The sequence below is a fragment of the Plodia interpunctella genome, chromosome 22 (assembly GCF_027563975.2).
Source record: "Plodia interpunctella isolate USDA-ARS_2022_Savannah chromosome 22, ilPloInte3.2, whole genome shotgun sequence".
In the NCBI taxonomy this organism is placed as follows: domain Eukaryota; kingdom Metazoa; phylum Arthropoda; class Insecta; order Lepidoptera; family Pyralidae; genus Plodia; species Plodia interpunctella.
The window spans coordinates 7,120,676-7,143,600 of NC_071315.1; the positions used below are offsets into that span (position 1 = coordinate 7,120,676).

At 43.7% G+C, this 22,925-nt stretch overlaps 2 protein-coding genes across 2 annotated transcripts in view; both read right to left on the bottom strand.

Annotated features, from left to right (window-relative positions):
- LOC128679832 (probable metabolite transport protein CsbC) overlaps positions 1 to 6,707 on the bottom strand; it is a 76,725-nt gene extending 70,018 nt beyond the window's left edge. Inside the window, exons 1-9 of the mRNA XM_064436704.1 lie at positions 6,359 to 6,707; positions 6,028 to 6,245; positions 5,686 to 5,814; positions 5,144 to 5,250; positions 4,749 to 4,851; positions 4,313 to 4,436; positions 1,493 to 1,752; positions 863 to 1,042; positions 414 to 688 (exon numbers count right to left, since the gene is read on the bottom strand). Coding sequence (XP_064292774.1) covers positions 414 to 688; positions 863 to 1,042; positions 1,493 to 1,752; positions 4,313 to 4,436; positions 4,749 to 4,851; positions 5,144 to 5,250; positions 5,686 to 5,814; positions 6,028 to 6,245; positions 6,359 to 6,521 — 1,559 coding nt within the window. The 5' untranslated portion in view covers positions 6,522 to 6,707. The remainder of the gene's footprint in view (positions 1 to 413; positions 689 to 862; positions 1,043 to 1,492; positions 1,753 to 4,312; positions 4,437 to 4,748; positions 4,852 to 5,143; positions 5,251 to 5,685; positions 5,815 to 6,027; positions 6,246 to 6,358) is intronic.
- A 2,775-nt stretch (positions 6,708 to 9,482) lies between these two features.
- Positions 9,483 to 20,382, bottom strand: LOC128679700 (influenza virus NS1A-binding protein homolog). Its single transcript, XM_053762105.2, has 11 exons — positions 20,189 to 20,382; positions 19,999 to 20,070; positions 16,290 to 16,617; positions 15,785 to 15,980; positions 15,432 to 15,584; positions 14,604 to 14,984; positions 14,301 to 14,479; positions 13,750 to 14,036; positions 13,130 to 13,476; positions 12,185 to 12,337; positions 9,483 to 11,831 (listed from the first exon to the last, which is right to left on the bottom strand). Exons 2-11 carry the CDS (start codon positions 20,030 to 20,032, stop codon positions 11,781 to 11,783), a joined length of 2,109 nt encoding a protein of 702 aa, XP_053618080.1. The 5' UTR covers positions 20,033 to 20,070; positions 20,189 to 20,382; the 3' UTR covers positions 9,483 to 11,780.
- Between the last annotated feature and the right edge of the window lie 2,543 nt (positions 20,383 to 22,925).

Here is a 22,925-nt window from a genome sequence, read left to right on the forward strand (position 1 = left end):
AGCCGTGCTTGTAACGAACCGTTGCGAATCGCAGTCACGTGACTCGTTGATTAACTTATTACTTATCTACATGTGCTCACATTCATTCGATTCGCAAAATGGTCTTTACAAATTTTTGAAGATTAAATATATATTGGTGCAGGAATAAAAATGCCAAATCAAAACTATATGTATGACAAAAAAGTTTGAACTGTTTTGATTCAATTTCCTCAGTTTTGGCTGTGGGGCGCAGCGCAACTGATTATTTACGATATATGCCGTTTAAAGGCGTTTCATTCAAAATAAAATAAGTCTCGAATCAAATCTTATAAAAACTCTTATTAATCTTAGAGCAAATACAACATTATTCAAAGTCTCACGACCTGCTCTCAATAATCAATATCACAGGCAATCGGTAACAATCGCACAAGCACTACGCTTCAGGAATCTCTTTGCTTTCGAAGGGTTCTTTCGCGAAACAAGCAATCGGGGACCGCTTCATGTCGGCGTAGATTTCGTCCGGCGTTTTGTTTCTGGTTTCAGGGATGACGAACATGGCGAACACTGCGAACAGCACGGTGAGCGCGGCGGAGGCGGCCAGCGCGGGCCACAGGCCGGCGCGCGCCGCCAGCACCGGGAACACCGCCACCTCCAGGGCGTTGCCGATGCAGGTCCCGCTCGTCGCCACCATCATCGCGCTGCTTCGGAACTGGAAATGGGAAGACTTTCCTTCATTTCACCAAATTTTCATGAATCTTTAAGCGATTGGATTACCCAGAGGAAACAATGGCCTCGTGGCTCAAAAGTTATGTTTAGCTGTTGAAGGGCCTAAAAAACTGCCACAACTCGCTAGAGAAGAGAAGCGGTAGAGCATAATCCCCACCTGGTAGTGGAACATGTCAGCGAGCAGCGCGTAGGGCGCGGGCTGCAGGCCGCCGCTGTCGAAGGCGACGGCCGCGCCCAGCAGCACGGCCGCGCTCAGCTGCCGCGCCTCCAGCCGCACGCACAGCGCCGCCGCCGCCAGGCTCAGCCCCGTCAGCCACGCCGTGTACACAATCAGTGGCTGGAAGGCAAATGTTAAGCTCCATTGATTTCTGGAATTACTGTTTAACAGAGTATTTTATTTTTATCTTCATCAGTCAGTAAGCGCTCGAATACAAACGGGGTGGAAACGAAAATAGTGTCTATGCAAAATATCCGAAAACTGATTCAAGTGACTTGTGACTTAGGACGAACCTCTTAAGCTATATGTGATTTAATAAATAAAAAAATGCGATCAATACAAGTTGTTCCCCGCGAACTTAGAACTCGCGAACACAATATTGAATTTTTACAAAATTGTGAATATTTCAAAAACGACCTAACCGATTTTGTTGCCCCACGAACTTAAAAATTATATTGATAGATCCTACGAAAACCTTTTAATTTTCATCGAAATCAGACCAACAAAAAATGTATTTTGGATTGAAGTTGAATTGAAAACCTCGGTCGCTTCGCTCGCTTGGGAACTTACCCTTCTTCCAACTCTCTCGACCAAATACAGCGCCGCTGCAGACGCGACAAACTGCACGACGCCCAGCCACAGCGCGTACCTCGCCGGCGAGACGAGCTCTCCGTACACTGGAGCACGCTCGGCTTGTTCGGCGTGTTCGTCGCGCACGATCACGAACGTGCGCTCGGCGAACTGGATCAGCGTGAAGATGCCGCACGTCTCCTGGCCCACCACCGCGACGATGGCGATCACCAGTGCCCGCCGCCGCGTGCGGTCGCTTACTGAGAACAAATGGGTTCAAATTAGATTCCACCAAAAACATAAAGTATTTATATATGAATCTGATAGAATGAAATTACATGCTATGTATGCTAATATATTAATAATAATTTATTTATTTATATTTCCAAATGTTACAAATTAGACTAATGTATAATATGATGTATGTAATTCACATTACAATCTGGTTTTCACGTGCCAAATGAAAACAATTTTACAAATAAATAGGTGATAACTTTAAGTACGATATAAATAGATTCAGTTTATTATTATAGTCCAACACACTAGTATCTGAACTAGGCCGAGCCTGTATCCTACATACTAGGTCCTTCCATTTGCATAATACTATAGAGGCATTATTGAAATAATCATAAGCAAAATCCCTACATTACTTCATTTCATATCATAGACGTTCTTTGCTTGCACAATAATAAATTGATAGGTGGTCAATGTGACGTCGTGCCCCGTCAACGGCCACCTTACCTTATCATCCCGAGGAGCATATAGAGACTGCGCGCGAGGCAAGAAGCCGCTCTCGGAACATTCGCTCGTCATCAGCCATATTTCAGAGCGGCTACCTGACTGGATCTCGTGCCTACATTTCTTATTTACATTCTAAATTTACCAAAATTTATAAAGTATAGGTAAAAATAATAAATATTGAACTATTTCTCGAATTCTTGATTTAACTTCTCTCTTCATCCTCACATTCTCAATTTAATGGTAAAACTTGTGTGCGTTCATTCAGAGAGTAATGAATTTATGTCAACCTCAAAAAACTCGTAAATGCATATGTTTAATAAAATAAAACTGAGTGCCACTCAGTTTTATTTTATTAATTGGCTGGAAACAGGATTCCAATTTTTGTTAATTCAAATAAACACTCCTCGATCGGCAGTACAGATAATTATACCCCTTATATTCCTGTCACAGTAAACGGTAAAAATACTATTGGTTTACTCGATTCTGGTAATAATTCGCATGATCTTTTCTTAAAAGGTTTAAAACTTGAACTTCGAAACCTTTAGAATGTATCCCTGCTGGCGGCGATAAATATTCGGCGTTAGATACTTCCTTTTGTATTCCAGAATATATCTATTTCTCTGGTTACTCATAATGTACCCGGAATAATCTCATATTGTAATGGTTTTGTAGAACATGTCGATGAAATGCTTCTAGAGGAGATGTAATTGAGCCTTCAGAAATTCCTTGGTCTAATCCCATAATAACTCCAAAAAAAATAATAGATAGTCGCAAATTAAATTCAGTAACAAAAAAGATGCCTATTTGCATACATATATTTCTGAGATTTTGCTTAACTTCGAAATATTTTTGGCAGACGTTAATTAAAAACGAGGATCGTTGCAAGGCTGCTTTTTATGTTCCTTCTCGTCCTACATGCCCTTTGGTTTGACCAATGCATCTGCGACTCAGCAGTATTGAGCAGATATTATTTTACGGTCAAAAATAAAGTATTTTGTTTCGTGGATGACATAATTTGCATTTCCAATTCATTTAGCAGCCATATTTCACTTTTAACAAAAATATTAAATAAATTAAAGCTGGCAAACTTAATTATTAATCTTGATAAATATAACTTTTTAGAAACAAACTTAAGTACCTACTTGGGCTATATAGTGGATTCAGACGGCCTTCACGCCGACCCTGATAAGGTTAATTAAATCACGAATTACCGATGGGCGAATGACATGTCAAAGACTAAAACTAATTAACTGTAAACAATAATTTTAAATAATACTATTTTTTTAATACTTATTAATATTTATTTTCTTTCCTCGCGTAATGGCTTAGTGTTAAAGCCTCGTACGGCCAGCCATTCATTAAGATATATGGTAAATTAATAAAGTTGAATTTGTAACTCGAGCTTAGTTCTATTAATATTGCACATCACCGGTTTTCGTTGAGATTATGTTATGTAATGCATTAGATTACTCACTGGAAAGTCCTAGCCTTATATTGTAACTAAGATTACTGGAATAAATGACTATTTTAATTTTATTTTATTATTTATTTATTTATGTAAGTAGGTACTTATCATTGCCTTGTTCTCTGTCTGCTGGATGGCTGGCACACCGGTTTCACCAGTTCGTTTATCTTGTTTCTATGTAGTTATACATTAATACATCAAACTTTATTGCTACGTAATTTGAATACGAATACTTGTTTAAACATATTTTCTTTTTGTAAATTACTTTAATTACGTATCGTCCCATTAGGCCACTTATTAGCATATACTACTGACGGCGAGCAGTCGAAATTCCCGTGTACAGACTGAGGTCTGGGAGGGGGGGTGACGTGCCTTCGTCAACGACTGCCTTACACCTTACCGCATCATCTCGGAACCCACGCTCGTCACTGTGGCTCGTCATCTCCGAGTTAAGTGGCTGGCTAATTCATAGCGGCTACCTGATTGGATCTCGTGCCTACTTCTCACGATCCCTATTTACATTTCTTATTTATTTTCTTTATAGTATAACTACCTAGATGAGTAGTAGCTAGCTATGTCAATAAAGCGCCCGTTTGCAAATTTTATGTACTCACAGAGCTCCTTCAGCGTTTGAAACACGGAGCTGTCGTCAGGCGGAGGGAGCGCCGCCAGCTCCTGCGCCAGCATGGGATCGTCGCGCCGAGCGCCGCGCAGCCACGCCACCGACGACCGCGCCTTCTGTTGGTGAATCGTATCAAATGACATAACCATTGGGCTATTGAGACATCTAACGCTGTCGAAAAGAAAGGAGTACATGTTAGTGACCAAACTGATACTCTATCAATTCCATCCTCTCTAACGAGTTTTACAGTCAGTGCAGGAGGTGTTGGTATATTTTATGGCTTTTCTTAGAGCCTATATTGGCAATTCTTTTCTAATATCCTTGCTGCACGTCAGATGACATCGTGTGACTAATGGAAACAAGACCATAAGAAGGGGCGCTACAATGGGAGACTTACGTCTAAATTAAGACGTTTTCATGATAATTACCTCATGTTGTCCTTTGGCGGCCAAGTAAGCAGGAGATTCTGGTACAAATAAGAAAACCACGCAATGGACCACCGACAGCCCCAGGCAGCTCCACAAAACTGTTCTGGAACATACGAAATGGTCATAGTAATGGAATTACTGAAATATATAACACTTGGCCAATATTATCCATCGAAACGTAGCCCTCGGTCCTCGTTTCTGTCTAGCTCCGTCTATCTCTGTTGGTGTTTTTGTGTATATCATTGTACCTATATGACGAGACATCCGGATATAAAATGACGGAATATTAGTTATAGAAATTATGGCAGAAAATTTATAATTACGACGCATAACTTAGAGGCATTTTTACAAGTGAGCGTGGTGGGTAGGTGAGATAAAGCAGCAGAGAATGAGACCTGTGCGCGAGGCCCTGGTCGGCGGCGAGGTACATGAGCAGGATGCCGAGGTTGTGCGCCAGCACCAGCGCTGACACCGCCGCGCCCGCCACCGCGCGCTCGCACATCTGCACACGACACATTATTACGTCTGGAGGATCCTCGATGACTCTCATTCTCCCTATTGGAGTGACACTATTGTTAGAGACCATGAGGCGATCTTTATGTAAACTTTTGGATGACTTTCTCATTATGTTTTACAAAAGAAATAAAATTTGACACAAAAATGTTGGCCAAAACAATATATATGTGCAGTAAACCGTTGAGAAATAGTCTTGTTGAAAGCCGACTTATAAGTTACACTTGTACTAAAGTACAAGATTTGGTTACAAAGAGACAGACGCCACAAGTACCCATAAAATGGTCTGACAGCAAAGGATGCTGAAACCGAGAGAAAATACAACTGGAATAGAAGTTCGATCATCGACACTTCGTGGCTCAAGAAGGATCCAGGTAAGGTCTCGGATGTGAGAGACATAAATTACAGATAATAACAACAGTACCTCTCTAGCCAGCAACGGCGCTATGGAGTACGCGCCGGCGCTGCCGAACCCGGCCGCCACGCGCGCCGCCACCACCCACCAGCCCGGCTCCGCCGCTCGCAGGCTGCCCAGCTTCAGCGACCAGCACACCTGCGAACGTTACTCCTTGTGGTGAAAACATGTAGTATCTGAGAACCATCTAGCTTACCGAGAGCGTTGACGAAGGCCTGGTTTGTCGCTACTGCAAGAAGCATCTATGAATAAATCTCGGTCCTAGCTGCTACCCTAGATGATAGGCAGCTTGAGAAATGTAACTCCTCGATCACAACATAAAGTAAAAAGGATAACAAAAGGGTGACTCACCACAAAAGCAAGTGACGTAGCAACAGTGGCGAACTTCCTTCCGAAAGTCAAGGCTCGCGCGCTGAGCGGTACTCCGAGCAGCGCGGCGGCGAACGTGACGGTGGCGGCGACCACCAGCCGGCAGTCGGAGCCCCCCGCCCCCAGCCCCGCCTCACTCTCCCCGCTCGCCAGCGACACCCAGCCCATCGCCAGGCCCAGGGACACCGTCGGCACGTTTACTGGAAAAAAGGAACCTCGATATACCTACTACGAGGAGTAAATCCTCGTGTATATATCAAATACCTACTTGGAATAATTCTATAAATCCATATGCACGCGCTTGTCTGCTTACGTTTCAACTCTCCTCTCATTGGTTTGCAGGAAGAAATTTGAAACGAACAGCATCTTTGTACTGTTGTCTCTAATATTTCTTTCATGTTATAAATTCGTATGCCAAAACTTAAAAATAATTCTGAACCGATACATAACAAAGGAAAGGCAGAAGTACTTAGCATTCAATTATAATGAAATGTGAATGTAAATGGTATTACATGTGTAGATCTGAAAGGTAAGGACCAAAGTTAGTAAATAATCTGTGCTAAACCAGTCAGGAATCCTTTGTTATTGTTATCGTAGATACGTCATTACCTCACATCACGGTTTCACACCACGTCCTATTGTGCCAAGTGTTACAAATAACTGGATAGTGTGATCAAATTCTGGTTTTATCTAGTAGGTATCCTTATTTTAATCATGTGAAAATGAATAGGTAGGTACCCAAACTAAGTTTTTATATCTAAGTGGAAGTGGGATTTTTGACTTGAAAGAAATCGGACAATCATTAAGTTCCATCATACTTGCAGTTGCCAGCAGCTCCGCCCTCCTTGCTTATGTTTGACTTTGGCAACTTTAAAATCGGCACAGCATTGTAGCGTGACAGACAGAAAGACATTTCGTCGCTTCGCCATCATTCCCATTTCTCAAAAGATCTCAAAAGATATTTCTTCCTTCCAACTCCAACCGTAGCGGCTGTGGTTGCACCAGTACCTACATTAACGACTACCATAAAAATACCAAACCTTATAATTTGCCATTACATAATAATTATAAACAACTGGTTAACTAATTAAAAAAAAACAATTTCAAAACTATGGATGTGATTCCAGAGGAAGGTTTAGGTGTGTGTAAGTATAATTTCCAGGCCAGCTCCACACTATCACCGAACTAAGACACATTCCGACGCGAATGCATGAACATTGCGTAGTATGTATGAGTGCTTTTATTTACCGCAGTGAAACACCCGCAATGTGTACCGAATCCGCCAAAGTTTGGCAAACTGTTCGACGACAGTGTTGACAATGCCGACTCCGCATTATGTTTATTTATACCCGAGCGAAGCCGGGACGTACTGTTAAGTGAAAAAAAACTGATTTTAATCTTATCTCCCTGGAATAACAAACATTTTCTGGAAAAATATGACTACCTAGGTACACTACCGTTTTCAAATTCACAAAAAAAATTGGTTGGTCAAATAGACGTACGTTACCAGAACGATCAAATTTTGGATAAGATTTAAGTTTTGGATAAGAGCACTGGAAATACGCTAGATATCAAGTGAAGGCTATAAGATAGATCAAGATCCTGGTACTCACTCAGGACGACCATCACCAGCTGCCGGCACAGTCCGAGAGCTCGCGACGCGGATGGCTTCGTCACGGGGCCCACCGTTACGCTCATCTTCAGAACCACACCACACTAATCACTCGATAGATAACGAGTCTCTAAAATAAACAATGTCACTACGTAACCCTTTGATTCAAAATACAGCTGGCTGGAGCGACGCGCGCGGCCCATGTGCGCGACACACTCGCTAAAACAAAACACTGTGCGGTAAACTTATCAAACTATTTTTTTTCTTGACGATGACCGCGCGAAAGGAAACTCGCTGTTCGTACGACTTGTGAATCAGATGTTATAACCATTTTTATTGAATTTCCTACTTACAGTGGCTGGTGTTTGAAGCGAGACTTCAAGATTTTAGCGGAAATAATTTTTCGTAGTTATAAAACTACGAAAAATTAATAGCCGATTCTCACCGCAAATTACGCCACTTTACCATAAAAGTCACGTGAAAAGGCAAAATCTTTTTTTTTAATAGTCGCCACAAAATCACTTCCGAGGCAGCTACAAGAATAAAGTACACGTCCTTTCGCCAAGCATAAAGAGTAAAAAAAGCCGTTAGCGCCGAGGCATTGGTTAACTTTTTATTCCTACAGGTACCTACTTACCTACATATTATTACCTTTTCTTCTTTTTATTCTACCTAAAGCTGCATGACTGCCAAATCAATCAGTCGCTTTACGTAACTAAGTACTTGTGTATGCTATTCTTCCATTGTAAAATTCCATCTGTTATAATTACCTAATCCTAATACCTACCTACCGAGACGGAATTCGTGTTATTCCTTCATTGTCCCCTGACTAAATCACGGCTTGCAACCTTTCACCTGTCGTTCGTGTGCCTACTCTAGAACTTAGATTACCTACAGATAAAAACTGAGAACTATCCAAAATTTGTAGTATCTAGTCATTCTGCATTATTTGTATCGAAATTTTGTATACATACCATTTGTTTACTCATACTTAGCTGCTCCACTGTTATCTGGCAATTCCCACATTTGATGCAGCCCATTTATGTACTCTAAAATAACAAACTGAGACTATTTTGAATATTGACTCAAGCGAGCAGGCATGGACCCGAGCTTCTTTGGCAATGAGTGGAGGCTTGGGACCAGGACAATGTTCTGGTGTTACTCTACCAGCATTCTTGTCGTCACCTGCACTCTGGTGGACAGTTTAGTTCACTAGTGGGTGTGCGACTAGATGGTGGGAAGTAGTCGTAAAAGTCATGTCAGATGCCTTTAGGTGACTTGAATAAAATCTGACACCAGTGCTAGTAATAACACACTCGATATGATGATGATGACCAACTGTTACAAACTACCAGACTACGCGCTTGGTTGAGGCTCTAATGCGTGGTCGGTTGGCTGGCCCGGTTCGTGTGTGAGTCACAACTGGGCTTCCTGTGAAGCTTTCGCATTTCGTAATACGGAAGACCTCGCACAGCGAATTTCCACTGCACATCAGCGCGGGAACGCTGCCCTGTGATGGGCACTTTTCATAGAGGGGAGGGGGCAACATAATATCATACTATATACGTGTAAATTTTAAGATTTTCCTATATTCTTTATCTGTGGATTTTCCTCGAAGAAAAACAATAATCAAAACATCCAATGCTCTTTAGAAAAGTTCATAAATACAGAATTGAATAAGTATAGAAGATTACACGTGACTTTTCACGTGACTTTTATGGTAAAGTGGCGTAATTTGCGGTGAAAATCGGCCATTCATTGTCGTCATTTTATTCTAGTACATGATTATTCCTATTTATTTCTAGTGGCAAATAAAAACAAGAGGTTTTATCTAAACGTTTATTAATTAATGAAAGAAACAAACAATAGAATGGCTGGACGACTCTTAACTTAGTGTCTTTTATAGTTTCTATCGATAGTATACCGTCAGCAGAGAGGCGGCGAGCGGGACTTACGAGCTAGTTATTGCTTTGTGGCGCCCGAGTTATAGGATGCAGAAGGTTAGACGCGCCGCGACCCTCCTACCACCACATATCAGCTGCACACCTGTTACCGAACAACATGGACGACCAGCGTCATATACATCTAAACCGCTCGGCCTGTGCGCTCGACACATATATAAATAAACTTACTTTTAAAATTACTTAAAACAAAGCCATCATAACTTTTATCCATGTTGAATTGAAACCCACTGTGGGTCCTGGAAGGCAAATAAATTTGAATGCAATAAAGAAAACGAATGACCACATAAATAAATGCATAAAACAGCCGAATGTAATTTCCTAAGGCCGTATTCTTTATCAGAAACCCGCGTCCGCCGCCGCTCTAGTGTAATACGGTATCTAATAATATACTCTCATATAACCGCGTGACGTAGCGCTAACATTAATTCACTAAAATACACATACAAAAGGCCGATATATACAGACTCCAATAATGTAATACAAATGCGAGTAAAGGCATTAGTCGCGCGAGCGAACAATGTTGAGGTAGGTGATCCGCGGCAATTCCTGTGCGGCCTTAGCTTGCCTGCTGTCTGCGAGGGAGGGGTGCTGCGTCTCTTTCGACGGGTAGAGTTAGACAGAGATAAACTTATTCGATAGGTACCCACTAGCAGGAGCGGTCAACGTAAGCTAATCCTAAACATTCACTGTACACTATTATCGATAAAATCAAGCACACTGTTCTGTGGCAAAACATAAAAAGTTTTACTTCAAATGTACTTACAATTATCGTGGCGTTTTTATTAACTACGATTTCAAAGAAACAAAGTCACCCGAAATATTTCATATGAATTTATGTTGTTTAAAATCATAAAAACGTCCAGTAACCATTTAATGTATTAAATCCAGACACACTCGCTTCTCGTAGACAACGGACAAGTCGTTACACTTGAGACAATGCACCGGACTCTGGCTCCGCGAGCCGCCGCACCGACAATGTCGAGTGACAACGGCCTCTACATACATATAATTGACAAAGTCCGATAAATTGTTTATATTGATCCAGATCGACTCGCTTTAGACACAAGACAGTGTGCCCACTCCGCCGGCAGCGATGCAGCCGTAGTCACGCCCACACATCTTTACTAAATCCAGGGACTAATGTTGCATATGATATGTCGATCCAAATTAAACATATACAAATCACGTTAAAAATTTTAGTATAAAAGTTTATTTGAAATTTCATCATTTAAAGCATTCATCATAAATAAATTTCGTTATAAAATGCATCTCAAAAGTTTCCTGTCAAATTAGTCTCGTGAATTTGGAACATTGCTTATAAAAGTTAGTATAAATATTAGTACAAATAGAAGAAACCTCACCCGCCTACGACCGCATCGGATACACGATGGCGGCTGATCGTATTCGTAGCTCAATCTTATTGAACCTTATGTAATGATCTTTGAAATCATCAAAAGGAGTTTTCCATAAGTTCAGAAAACAATCCTTAATCAAAGGTATCAACTTAATCATTTATATTAAATAATGTTCTAAATCATTAAACATTTATTGAACTTAATTTAAAATTGTCTAATACCGATGTTTTACTAATACTATTTAAATACGTAAATATTATATAAGTGCCGCGCAATACACAGAGACATGTACTGCGCAATGAAAAGATTAGGCTCCGATACGCTTCGACCAGCCGCCGAGCCTCCTCACAGCTGCGTGTCGCGGAGGAGATCGGAGACAACACACATCGAAGCTACAAAAATTATCTCTCAGTGCTGTGTGCTAGCCTCGGGTCACCGAGGGGGGAGAGGAGGAGAGGGGGCCGCGGCATGATACACTTTGTACTATACCATATGTCATAAACCAGAAATGTATTCTGGAAAATAATCGTCGCTTTAAAATACATAAAGGTAGAAGACAAGAAACGACGAATGAGAAAAACACCATTTTGCCCCATTTCGCATATTTTTCCCGTAGACAATAGGAACGAAATTACCTTTCATAGTAACTAACGATTATTCAATCGTAGCGCAAAAGCGTACAATACACAATGTGTATTTTTTAAAAGAAAATAATGCTTTAGAGCCTTCTTCGCTATAACACAAGGAAATGAATTTCGTGGTGAAGCGCATCTCCTCTCCTCAGTACGTCACGTGACCGCAGCTCTAGAGCGCCGCGCCTCGCTGCGGCGCACTCACGACGCCGTTCTGACGGTCCTGGAAGCGCACACAATGCCTTAAGCTCACAGAAACAAGTTCAACAGATATTCTCTATCTCTCTCGTCGTCTCTCTCGCTCGGGTCAGCTTTCCTACATTTTCATTTCCACTTCGCACGGCATGTCTTAGACATTCCTAATCGGTACTACTTCTCTTGAGACTTGAAAATTTTTTATTGAATGAATTTGGATAAAAGGAAAATATATTTTTTTAATTCCCGTCTGATATACTCTGTATCAATGTAGAGTGGTTAGCATATAGGTAACTAGGAAAGTGTCGTGTATAATAATAAATAATAAGTGAATGTGAATGTTTTGGTTGAAATAATAGTAAAAATAGAGTAAGTGCGCACCTTATTCTCTTTCCCTTCATGCTTCTCGACGAGGAGCGGATCGGCGGTGTGCGGGGCGGAGGGCGAGAGGGGCGCGGCGGGCGGGGGAGGGGAACACAGGGTGCTCCACTCTCCGTCGGGGGAGTACAGGCACTCCACGCACCACAGGAACTCCTGCGGGTCGATCAGGTGACGGTTTAGCACAGAATCGTTATTAATTATGTACTATAGACGACACAAATAGGTAAAAATGAGAGATCACAGAATTGTTTAACGAGGCGTTAACGTAGACGTTATAGATTTTTTCTGCGTCACCTTTTGTTTTGAGCGCACAAGTCTCATGACTTTTACAAATTACAAATTTTACAAATTATTAGTTACAAGCTGTTGTGTACCAGCGGCTTCGCCCACCCTTTTGCCCTCGGGAACAGTTTTTTCTTTGTATTAAAATAGGATTGGAATAGTTGAATTCAAATATCCATAGTGCATTTAAAATACTCACAGCGCCATCTAGTAATTTTATTCCAAAGTTTTTTTATTAGCATTTAGCGCCACCCATGAAATAATAAGTACTATCGCGCGCCACCTTCAAACACACACAGCGCCATCTAGTGTTTTTATAAGTAACGCCACCTATATAGGTTTATCGCTAATCCCATGGGAATAATAGCTTTTTCCGGGATGAAAGGTACCCTATGTCCTTCTCCATACTCTTAATTATATACGAGTATATGCAAAATTTCCAAAATATTTGTTCAGTAGATAACGCGTAACGAGGTAACAAACAAATAAACTTACTTTCGCATAATATTAGTTGGGATTATATAGAGCCTGATTTACTACTTTTTGATAAAATATCATATTGTAATCTGAGAAATAAATTAACAGTTAGCCTTTTTCACACAATTTTGTAACGTTATCTTATATATAGGCTATCATATAGTTTCGCGCTTTGAACTGGGTCACCTTGCCGTCGAAGCCGCCGGCCGCGTAGAGCACGTCGCCCAGCACCGCCAGCGCCAGCGCGGCGCGCGCGCGGCGCAGAGCGGGGCCCGCGCGCCAGCCGCCGCCCGGCTGCAGCCACTCGGTGCTCCTCAACGAGGCGGCGCCGTCGGAGCCGCCGACGGAGACGAGGCGCCCCCGCCACACGGCGCCCCCCATGGAGCGGCGCGGCGTGGGCAGCGGCGGGCCGGCGCCCCAGCAGCGCCCCGCGCGCGGCAGCAGCTCCGTGCTGGCCAGACAATGCCACGCGTCGCAGCCGCCCAGCACCCACAGCGCCTCGCCCCACCACACGCTCGCGCACTGCGACCGACCTGCCCACACCCCAAACACTTGGTACAACGCACTGCATTTCGACTCATCACTCTTAGAAGTGAACATTGTTACACACCCAGACAGGCGGACAGCCTAGGTGAAGCACGACTCCGGACTCCTAAAACTTACCCATGAATTTTCAGTTTATTGATCACATACGTTCTTACGAAGATAACTTAACATAAAGTAACTAATCTATGTCGTAAAAAACTATTTTAGTTTAAAATATTATTTAATGCTCAACGAATATACCAAGGAACCATTGTACTGACCCGTATTGAGCGGCGGCGCCTCGGTCCAAGCGTCGTCTTTGGGCGAGTACTTGTGCACCAGCTTGAGGCTCCTCCCCGCCGCCCACCCCCCCACCACATACAGCTCCCCCCGCTCCTCGTCCGCGGCGGCGGCGGCGTGCGAGGCGGCGAGCGGCAGCCGGCGCACCGGCGACCAGCTGCCGCCGGCGCCGGCGTCCGGCCGGAACACGTCCACGGAGTCCAGCTCCGTGTGTCCATCGCTGCCGCCCACGATGTACACCGCGTCGCCCAGGCGGACCGCCGGGAACCTATCGAATTCCTTCATTATTATCAGGGAAACTCCTCCGAAACAGTACAAAGCTGAAATTTGGTAAGTAGGTTTCTTAGGGAAAAACAAAAAAAAACAATGTGTTTGTAAATCGTGAGCAAAAGCTATTCATTGATAATTTGTCTTTTTATATACAACACGCTCGCTCTAGTAGTTTTTGAGTTTATTCATGAGGAATAATAAAACAAACACAGAAATCTTTTCTTTTTACAATATAATGAAGTAATTCAGGAGCGAAGCGTACCTAGCGCGCGCGCTCCTCATGTTGGGCAGCGCGGCCCAGGCGTTGGCGGCGGGGTCGTAGGCGGCGGCGTCCTGCAGCACGCGCGCGCGGTCGTAGCCGCCCGCCGCCAGCAGGCGCCCGCGCAGCGCCGCCGCGCCCGCCGCGCAGCGCGCCTGCGGCAGGCACGCGCGTCGCTCGCCCTGGGACCACACCATTCGTTTGCTTAAAAGATTACGATCGCTTCGTGTGTAAGAAAACAAGTACGAGCCGCGCTCCGTTGTTCGGCTGACGGCAACGTCGACTAAGAAAGGACAGTAGTCTCACCTCCGCGGGCTCGGCGCGCGCGCCGCCCAGCACGCCGCCCACGGCGACGCCCTCGCCCGCGTCGGTCCAGGCGACGTGCGCGAGCGCGAGGCGGCCGCGCAGCGCGATGAGCGCGCGCGTGGTGCGCGTGGTGCCCGCCAGCGGGCGCGCCGCCAGCACCGCGCAGTCCGCGCCGCCGCGCGCCGTCCTGGCCCCGAGCTCGAGCGCGGGCAGCGGCGGCGCGCGGGCGGCGGGCGGAGCGCGGCCGCGCGCGGCGGCCTCGCGCCGGTACTGCTGCAGCTCGGGCGCGTCGCCCCCGCGCTCCGGCAGCTCCCCGCAGTCCCGCAGCTCCCCGCCGCCGTCCACGAACAGTAGGTGCGAACGCGAGCATAGCTCCTCCAACTATAACGACAAGCGAACAATTCTAAAAACAAAAACCCACCTGCTTAATAATCCTTGTGTTGAGCCCTTTAATTTGACAACCGTAATATTCGAAAAAATATGTTTCCACCCAACGGTCGTCGTTTTTTTTTTAACGTCACCTATCTAAGAACACTCGGACAGCTCGTACGTATTGCATAAATGCAAAAATGAAACCCTGTAATCCACATTTTCACAAGATGATGGTTTAGCGGTAAAGTCCGGCACTAGGTACCTTCTTTGTGTGCCGAAGCTCTCCAACGATTATATTTTATATTTTGTCAGGCAGGTGCTGCGTCACTGCCGGATGTTAGGGCAGAGTTCGAGGAGAGGCACTCACACAAGTTGGGGAGACATAATCGATGACAGCGTGGCCCCTCTCCCAAAGTCACACCAAGAACTAGAAAAAGAAATAGGCAGTGGACTCACATTAGCGGCATGGCGGTCGCGCAGCCAGGCCAGCGCCGCGCCCGCCACCGCCAGCGGCGTCTCCTCCCCGCCCTCGGCGCTGCTGGCGCGCAACATCTCGATGCGGATCACCGGGAGCGAGGCCAGGGCGCCCGTCGAACATAGCTCCTCGAACTGTAACCAAAGATTCAGGCATTATTAAAAAAATTGTAGCCATTAATTTACAAAAAAATGTTTACGTTAATGTTTATATTTCATTTCGTCTAACAACGGACAAAAATAAAACCGGATTACAGATAGGGAGCTTCAGGTATTAGAAACAAATACGAGTTGATTAAGTTTTTATCTGGTTCGAGTGTGTGTTGTGGACTCACATTCTGCGCGATGTAGTCGTCGAGCGTGGCCCGGTGTTCGGGCGAGAGGTCGGGCAGCGCGCGCACGGCCAGCGCGTCGGTTGGCGCCAGCCGCCGCAGCAGCCGCGCCGCCAGCGCTGCCCGCACCGCCTCCACCCGCAGCCGCCACGCCGCCACGTACAGCCGCCGAGCCGCCGACACCGACCGCACGCACACTCTGCACAGCGACACGCAACATGCAGCGCGACGTTGGCTCTCACTCAACCTTACTTATTGAATCTAACTCAAACAGGTCGTCTTGACTATATAAACTCGATGCACGACGACGCTAGAGACGTTTATTGATCATAAATCAATATGTCAAGGCTGGTGATGATAACGGAAAAACGATCCTAATATCTTAGTTAACATTAATTACTTACATTAACCTTAATTTATATACTTAATTTTATATAGGCATCTTGACCATAAATTATTATGATAACGATTACAACAACCAAATAAAAGATATGTGAAGATAACTCACTTGCCGGTGTATGCGTACTCGACGAGCTCTTTGAGCGCTTCGGGCTCGACGTCGTCCACCTTGTAGGCGGGCGCGGCTTGCGGCGGTGGCGCGGGCGCCGGCGAGGCCAGCGTCTCCAGCAGGTAGGGCGAGGCGGCCGCCAGCACGGCGCCGTGCGCCGGCACCTCCGCGCCGCCGGCCAGCAGCAGCACGTCGTAGTGCTGCCGGCTCTTGCGCAGCGCGTTGAGCGCCGCTAGAGCTCGCGCGGGCGCGCCCTCGTCGCAGAACGACAGCTCCTCCTCCAGCGCCAACGCCGCCTCCTCCCCCTCGCTGTCGTCGCCGCCGCCCACTACTCACGCACGGACGATTACCATTTTTTTTCTCCTTTTGTAGTTTGTAGTAAGGATACAGATACGGTATCTTAAATTTATCCCTTACTAGCTGCGCCCCGAGGCTTCGCTGGGAATTTCGGGATAAAAAGTACCCTATGTTAACAGATACCGTTTTATCCCAAAATTCCCAACGAAGCCTCAGGGCCCGGGGACCTGGAATAACTTCCAATTTGTATTCTACCCGTGTACCAAATTTCATAACAGTCGGTCAACTAAATGTTGCCGGAAAGAGTCAACAATCTTTCGCATTCATAATATTAGTAGGATGGGAGATGCAAGATTGTATAAGTGACTTTTGTAAGTGTTTATTGTGTAAGTAGGAAAAACATATTTTTTTAATCGGGACAAGTTATAAGAAACGTGACACGCAAACCCAGAAAATGTTTATTGAACATGCTAAGCCCTAATTGCATGGCTAAAGTAACAGTGATCTACTAGCGCACAGATGTAATCTGTGATTAGTGTTGAGGTAGAGTAGTGAGCGACACTCGGTCTCGCATATCAGTTTCCGGGATTTAAGTCAAAATTGATATGGGACAATAGATTATATTTGCATTGTGCAACGCGGCGAGCCAGTTCGGTTGGCGAGATGTTGGGTTCTACTTGAATAAACTAGTCTCGAAACCACATAAATCCTGTGCTAGTGCGGTTTTATTACTTTCTAAACATGAGCGACTGGTGACGCCCGCGCGGAAACATCCCGCGGCCATGTTATACTTAGCTGTGAACAATGACTGCATCGAACATAAACAAACCGCACGCAAATTATGCCGCCGCTATCGGACTGATAGGTAGTCGAGAGATATTAAATCGTCAGATAGAAATGATAAAAGTGTAGCAGTGAAGTAAACAATGATCCAGCAATTCGATGCTATTACCACGAGAGTCTGCTGGCATGGCGGGCGCTGCGGCGCAGACTGTGGCTGCTCGACAGGTCTCATTAGAACCTTGACTGATCGACTGTAAAAACTGAACAAAATGCAAAGTCACCGCAACAGCCTCGCGAACTACTAGTGACGTCGCGGAGCGGTGCAGGGGGCCGGGGGGAACGGGGAGGGGAGCGGTGCACGCCGTGCCTACTTCACAAGGACGCCCGGTAAAAAGCTGATGAGACAAAATCGCGGGCCTCTGATATCTATTTGCCAATAGACACGGAATCCAGAGCGATCAGTGTGATCGGATCGGAATAAATGCCGATAGTACAATCTTCATGTTGATAGCCGTCAGACAACATACGGATTCCGGTTTTTGGTTTGATCAAGTAGATTATTTTCACTAAGTTGACCTGGACTTGACCGACAGGCGATAACATTCAAGAGACATAAGCTTAACTGTGTGAGAAGCCATTGTCGTGTCGATAATCAAACACTTGCATACTTCGTTGAACACGCTAGTGTTGTTAGCACAAACCCGACATGTAAAGTGGCTTAATTTTTGTGAAAAATTAATATTTATAGAAGTACCTACATAGTTATTTGTAGTTAATCTTGTACCTACTCCATAACATTCTATGTAAATGTGATTTGTCATAAATTTTGATATGAAACGCATATGCGGCGATCCACCACGGCACATTAAGGGTTGTCAACAAACGCTGAGCATATAATAATTAGTGCAAATAATGTTTTCCTCAAATCAATCAAAACAAGCCATTGACACTAACAAAGGCAGGGCAAGCATTGTGCTACATGTGACGACAAAGTCAATGGATTAACTAATACAGTCTGTGTGAAAGTGTGTGTTTAAATAGTTTTGTTAAACATTTTTGGTACACATGCTTTTTAACTAATTTTGAAAATATGAGATAAAAAAAATTCTGGAATAGAGTGGAAAAATACAAACTTTTCCCACTCTATTCCAGAATATTATCCAGAATTTCAGAAATGATTTTTTGTAAAAACACAAGACATCATTTAGTTATGTTTTTATGGACAACAAATATTTAGGCATTGCAAATAAAGAAAATCTAAATTTTATTGTGCTAGAATATCAGCCGGTAGATAGTAGTAATCTCAATCATCTTGGTTCAACACTAACTGTCTTATGCAAGACATAGATTTGTTTCATTATTAAAAAATGGATAATGTATAATGTGGAGATAAGAAAGTCAATTGAACAACTATAGGCTAAGGATAAGGCCCGGGGCTGCATGGGAGCTGAAGGGTTCAATGTTATAAATGTTTTGGAAACACCATGAAGTGCTCAACTCCCACTTATCTCTTATTAGTTGTATATTGTTCGTGACTGAGAGCAATGACTTTCCTTACAATATTACTGCAGTGGTATGCCATTGCCTTCTCCATATCAATAAATGCAATTTTGATGATATTTCATCAAAATTATACAGGTCAGATTGATGTATAGACTCATAAACATGAGTAGGATTCAAACCTGGCCATTTGGTTCTACTCTCCTACAAGAGTAAATAACTCCATGACATGCATGAAACAAGAGTTGAACCGAGATGAGTGCTGATTGGAACAGTGTCTCCGCCACACAGCATGGAGACCTATTTCCAACGATACACCATCCTTTCTCTGTACAAAGTACATCTACTTAAAGAGTTTAGGACATTCAACATATTTTATTTCTTATTTTATAGCATTTGCAAAGGATTATCTATTATGGTTCACATCTAGAATATTACCAAGAGTGAATCAACAGCAATTGCTGAAAGTCCAATTATTACAATTTCCCAGAGCAAATAGCAAGCAATATAGTGGAGCCGGAGACTTTGGTAACACTAGTTAAGTTACTTCATTATCATCATTTGTTTTTATTATAAATTTAATTTTTCCATACACACATACAACATTCTCATAATCTATTGTCATGTAATGTTTAAATAAATAAATTTTTGTTTCTGTAGGTATGGTGTTTACATAAACATATTTGTGACTAGGATCTCCTTTTAAGTAAAGTTTTAAGTAAATACAATTATTGGACATGAGTGGTGTCACAATATTGGACAAAATTCATAAAGATGCTGTATTTGGTGTAAGTACCTAGTTTATAGCATGAGAACTAACAGCTTCTTGACAGAGCGTGATTCAGCCTGTTACATATCAATTACACATATGTATTATCTGACATGACAACCAACACAAACAAACACATTATGAATCAAGTAATAATTGACATCACACATAAACATAGTAGGTACCTATCTTGTGTATGCTCACTGATCAAAGCTAATTGTCAATATTGGAAACAATCACTGATGTTCACTTGTTACACTTCTAATAAAATACTGAAACCTTGTCATGATTAAAATAATAAAAAATTGGCAATAACAGCGAGTACCACGCTATGATATTCGAGCAGAGAGCAGTACTCACCATCTCCGTTGCGGTAATCTTCGTGAGGCTTCATGTCGGCGCTCCGCTCTGCGGCCGTCAGCTTGGCCGCACCTGCACACAGAGCAGACGGTCAGCCGTTAACCAGCTTACGAGAGCACGTGGAGCTGTCCGAAGGCCGCGGCGTAGTTTTGACGCGGTCACATGGCCGACGTAAACAAACAGGACCCACCTGATGCGCCGTTCGCCGCCGTTGCTACACTGGCCGCCCTCACCCGTCGATACCGACAACGCCTTCAACTTTAATCAAATTAAACTCATCACGCGAATCGCTCGCCAGATAAATGCGGACACGACGAGACTCCACCACTTAACACAAACCTTGTTTTGAAATTGAACTTTGTATTGTAATTATGACATTGACAGTTCAACAAGCGACACTGGCTGTGCCTTAGAATACAAAAGCCTGATACTATCAGATTGCGTGTATTAATGAATAACCGAAAAAAGACCGAAAAATTATATTGCTGTCTCTTTCAACTATAGCTCGACCCCTCCTTGCGCGGTGAAAGGTATACACTATGACTACTGTACATTCTGTCAAGAAAGTGAAGAAAACTGTTTTTTGACGAACTATATTTTTATATTTATGTATTATGAATTCCAATACCATTTGGAATCATTAAGATTGGTTGATAAATACCCAGTGTTGCCAGCAAATAGGAGACAGCTTCATATATTTTCTTCACTTCCTTGAGAGACGGTACGTTATAAAACTATTATAGAAATAGAATAGAAATAGAAATAAATTTATTTACTTTATAATATATTTAATAAATTACAATCATTGAATATGATTAATTTTTATCCTAACTAATAGTATAAATGCGTAAATTCTTTATTTGTTACGTCTTCACGCTCTATCTGCTGAACCAATTTTCTAGTTAAAGCTAGTCCATAAATACATCGTACAACATCAGTATTACATCTGTCTTGTCTACTTAGTTTAAGGGATAGGTCAAAATAAGTGATCTTAATCCTAGTAATACATTTTTAGTTTATAGCCCACATTAGCGTTCTACCACGTGGTATCACTTTTGAAGTTCGGTGGGCTGCGAATCAATGATTGCGTTCAGAAACCCTGTATTTTATAAACTCATGGAATTAATGATATCCATTGTTTTCTTTCGAATAAAAATGCTTTTTTTTTTAACGGTATTGATTTCCTTAAATTTAAAAATTAAACCATAAAAAACTAAATCATGAGATAATAAAGATTTTGAATAACGCCTGACAATTTAAGGCAAGCAATTAACCTTACATAGATATTTGCAACAGAAGAAATATGTGCGTTGTTAAGTAGGTACTACCACAATATTTTTCTTTGCACCGCCAAAGCCATGGCTTATGAGTTTCATAGCCAAGCAACAGTAGTACTTTGTAATGTTTGTAAACTAACGAAATTAGACAAAGAGTCTTATTTGTTAGTTTACAAATAATTTATTACAGGAATTAAAACGTCATTTTATTTTTCGTATTAGATATTATGTATATTAGAAACTAGCTGATGCCCACGAGTTCGTTCGCGTGGCCGAACATTTTTTGGTAAGGAGTCAAAATTATTAGAGAAATTTAAATGTACAGACAAAGTTGGTTGGTTGGTTGGTTGGTTGGTTGGTTGGTTGGTTGGTTGGTTGGTTGGTTGGTTGGTTGGTTGGTTGGTTGGTTGGTTGGTTGGTTGGTTGGTTGGTTGGTTGGTTGGTTGGTTGGTTGGTTGGTTGGTTGGTTGGTTGGTTGGTTGGTTGGTTGGTTGGTTGGTTGGTTGGTTGGTTGGTTGGTTGGTTGGTTGGTTGGTTGGTTGGTTGGTTGGTTGGTTGGTTGGTTGGTTGGTTGGTTGGTTGGTTGGTTGGTTGGTTGGTTGGTTGGTTGGTTGGTTGGTTGGTTGGTTGGTTGGTTGGTTGGTTGGTTGGTTGGTTGGTTGGTTGGTTGGTTGGTTGGTTGGTTGGTTGGTTGGTTGGTTGGTTGGTTGGTTGGTTGGTTGGTTGGTTGGTTGGTTGGTTGGTTGGTTGGTTGGTTGGTTGGTTGGTTGGTTGGTTGGTTGGTTGGTTGGTTGGTTGGTTGGTTGGTTGGTTGGTTGGTTGGTTGGTTGGTTGGTTGGTTGGTTGGTTGGTTGGTTGGTTGGTTGGTTGGTTGGTTGGTTGGTTGGTTGGTTGGTTGGTTGGTTGGTTGGTTGGTTGGTTGGTTGGTTGGTTGGTTGGTTGGTTGGTTGGTTGGTTGGTTGGTTGGTTGGTTGGTTGGTTGGTTGGTTGGTTGGTTGGTTGGTTGGTTGGTTGGTTGGTTGGTTGGTTGGTTGGTTGGTTGGTTGGTTGGTTGGTTGGTTGGTTGGTTGGTTGGTTGGTTGGTTGGTTGGTTGGTTGGTTGGTTGGTTGGTTGGTTGGTTGGTTGGTTGGTTGGTTGGTTGGTTGGTTGGTTGGTTGGTTGGTTGGTTGGTTGGTTGGTTGGTTGGTTGGTTGGTTGGTTGGTTGGTTGGTTGGTTGGTTGGTTGGTTGGTTGGTTGGTTGGTTAGGTTAGGTTAGGTTAGGTTAGGTTAGGTTAGGTTAGGTTAGGTTAGGTTAGGTTAGGTTAGGTTAGGTTAGGTTAGGTTAGGTTAGGTTAGGTTAGGTTAGGTTAGGTTAGGTTAGGTTAGGTTAGGTTCGAGACAAATTGCGCCCACAGGCGACCCCGCTAACGGAGACCCTTCAGCCAGCTCTGCTGGGGGAGATTGTCGGGGATCTATTCCCCGGCAATCCGCGAGGGTTTTCTCCTCCGAGGATGGCCCGACAGCCGCCTGACGCGGAGGGAGAAGAGATGGAGGCGGATCCGCCTCCCGTCACCGACGTCGAAATGGAGGTGGTCCTCGACCGCCTCCAGACAAGGAAGAGGGCACCGGGTCCAGACGGGGTGCACGGGAAAGTGCTTGCGCTGATTCT

Bases quoted from the DNA above. Each gene is read 5' to 3' on its own strand.
- LOC128679700 (XM_053762105.2), bottom strand. From the start codon at position 20,032: ATGAAGCCTCACGAAGATTACCGCAACGGAGATG. The intron at 15,585-15,784 runs GTGAGTCCACAA...CTTTGGTTACAG, and splicing joins ACGACTACATCGCGCAGAAT to TTCGAGGAGCTATGTTCGAC. The intron at 14,480-14,603 runs GTGAGACTACTG...GTGTGGTCCCAG, and splicing joins CGCGCGCCGAGCCCGCGGAG to GGCGAGCGACGCGCGTGCCT.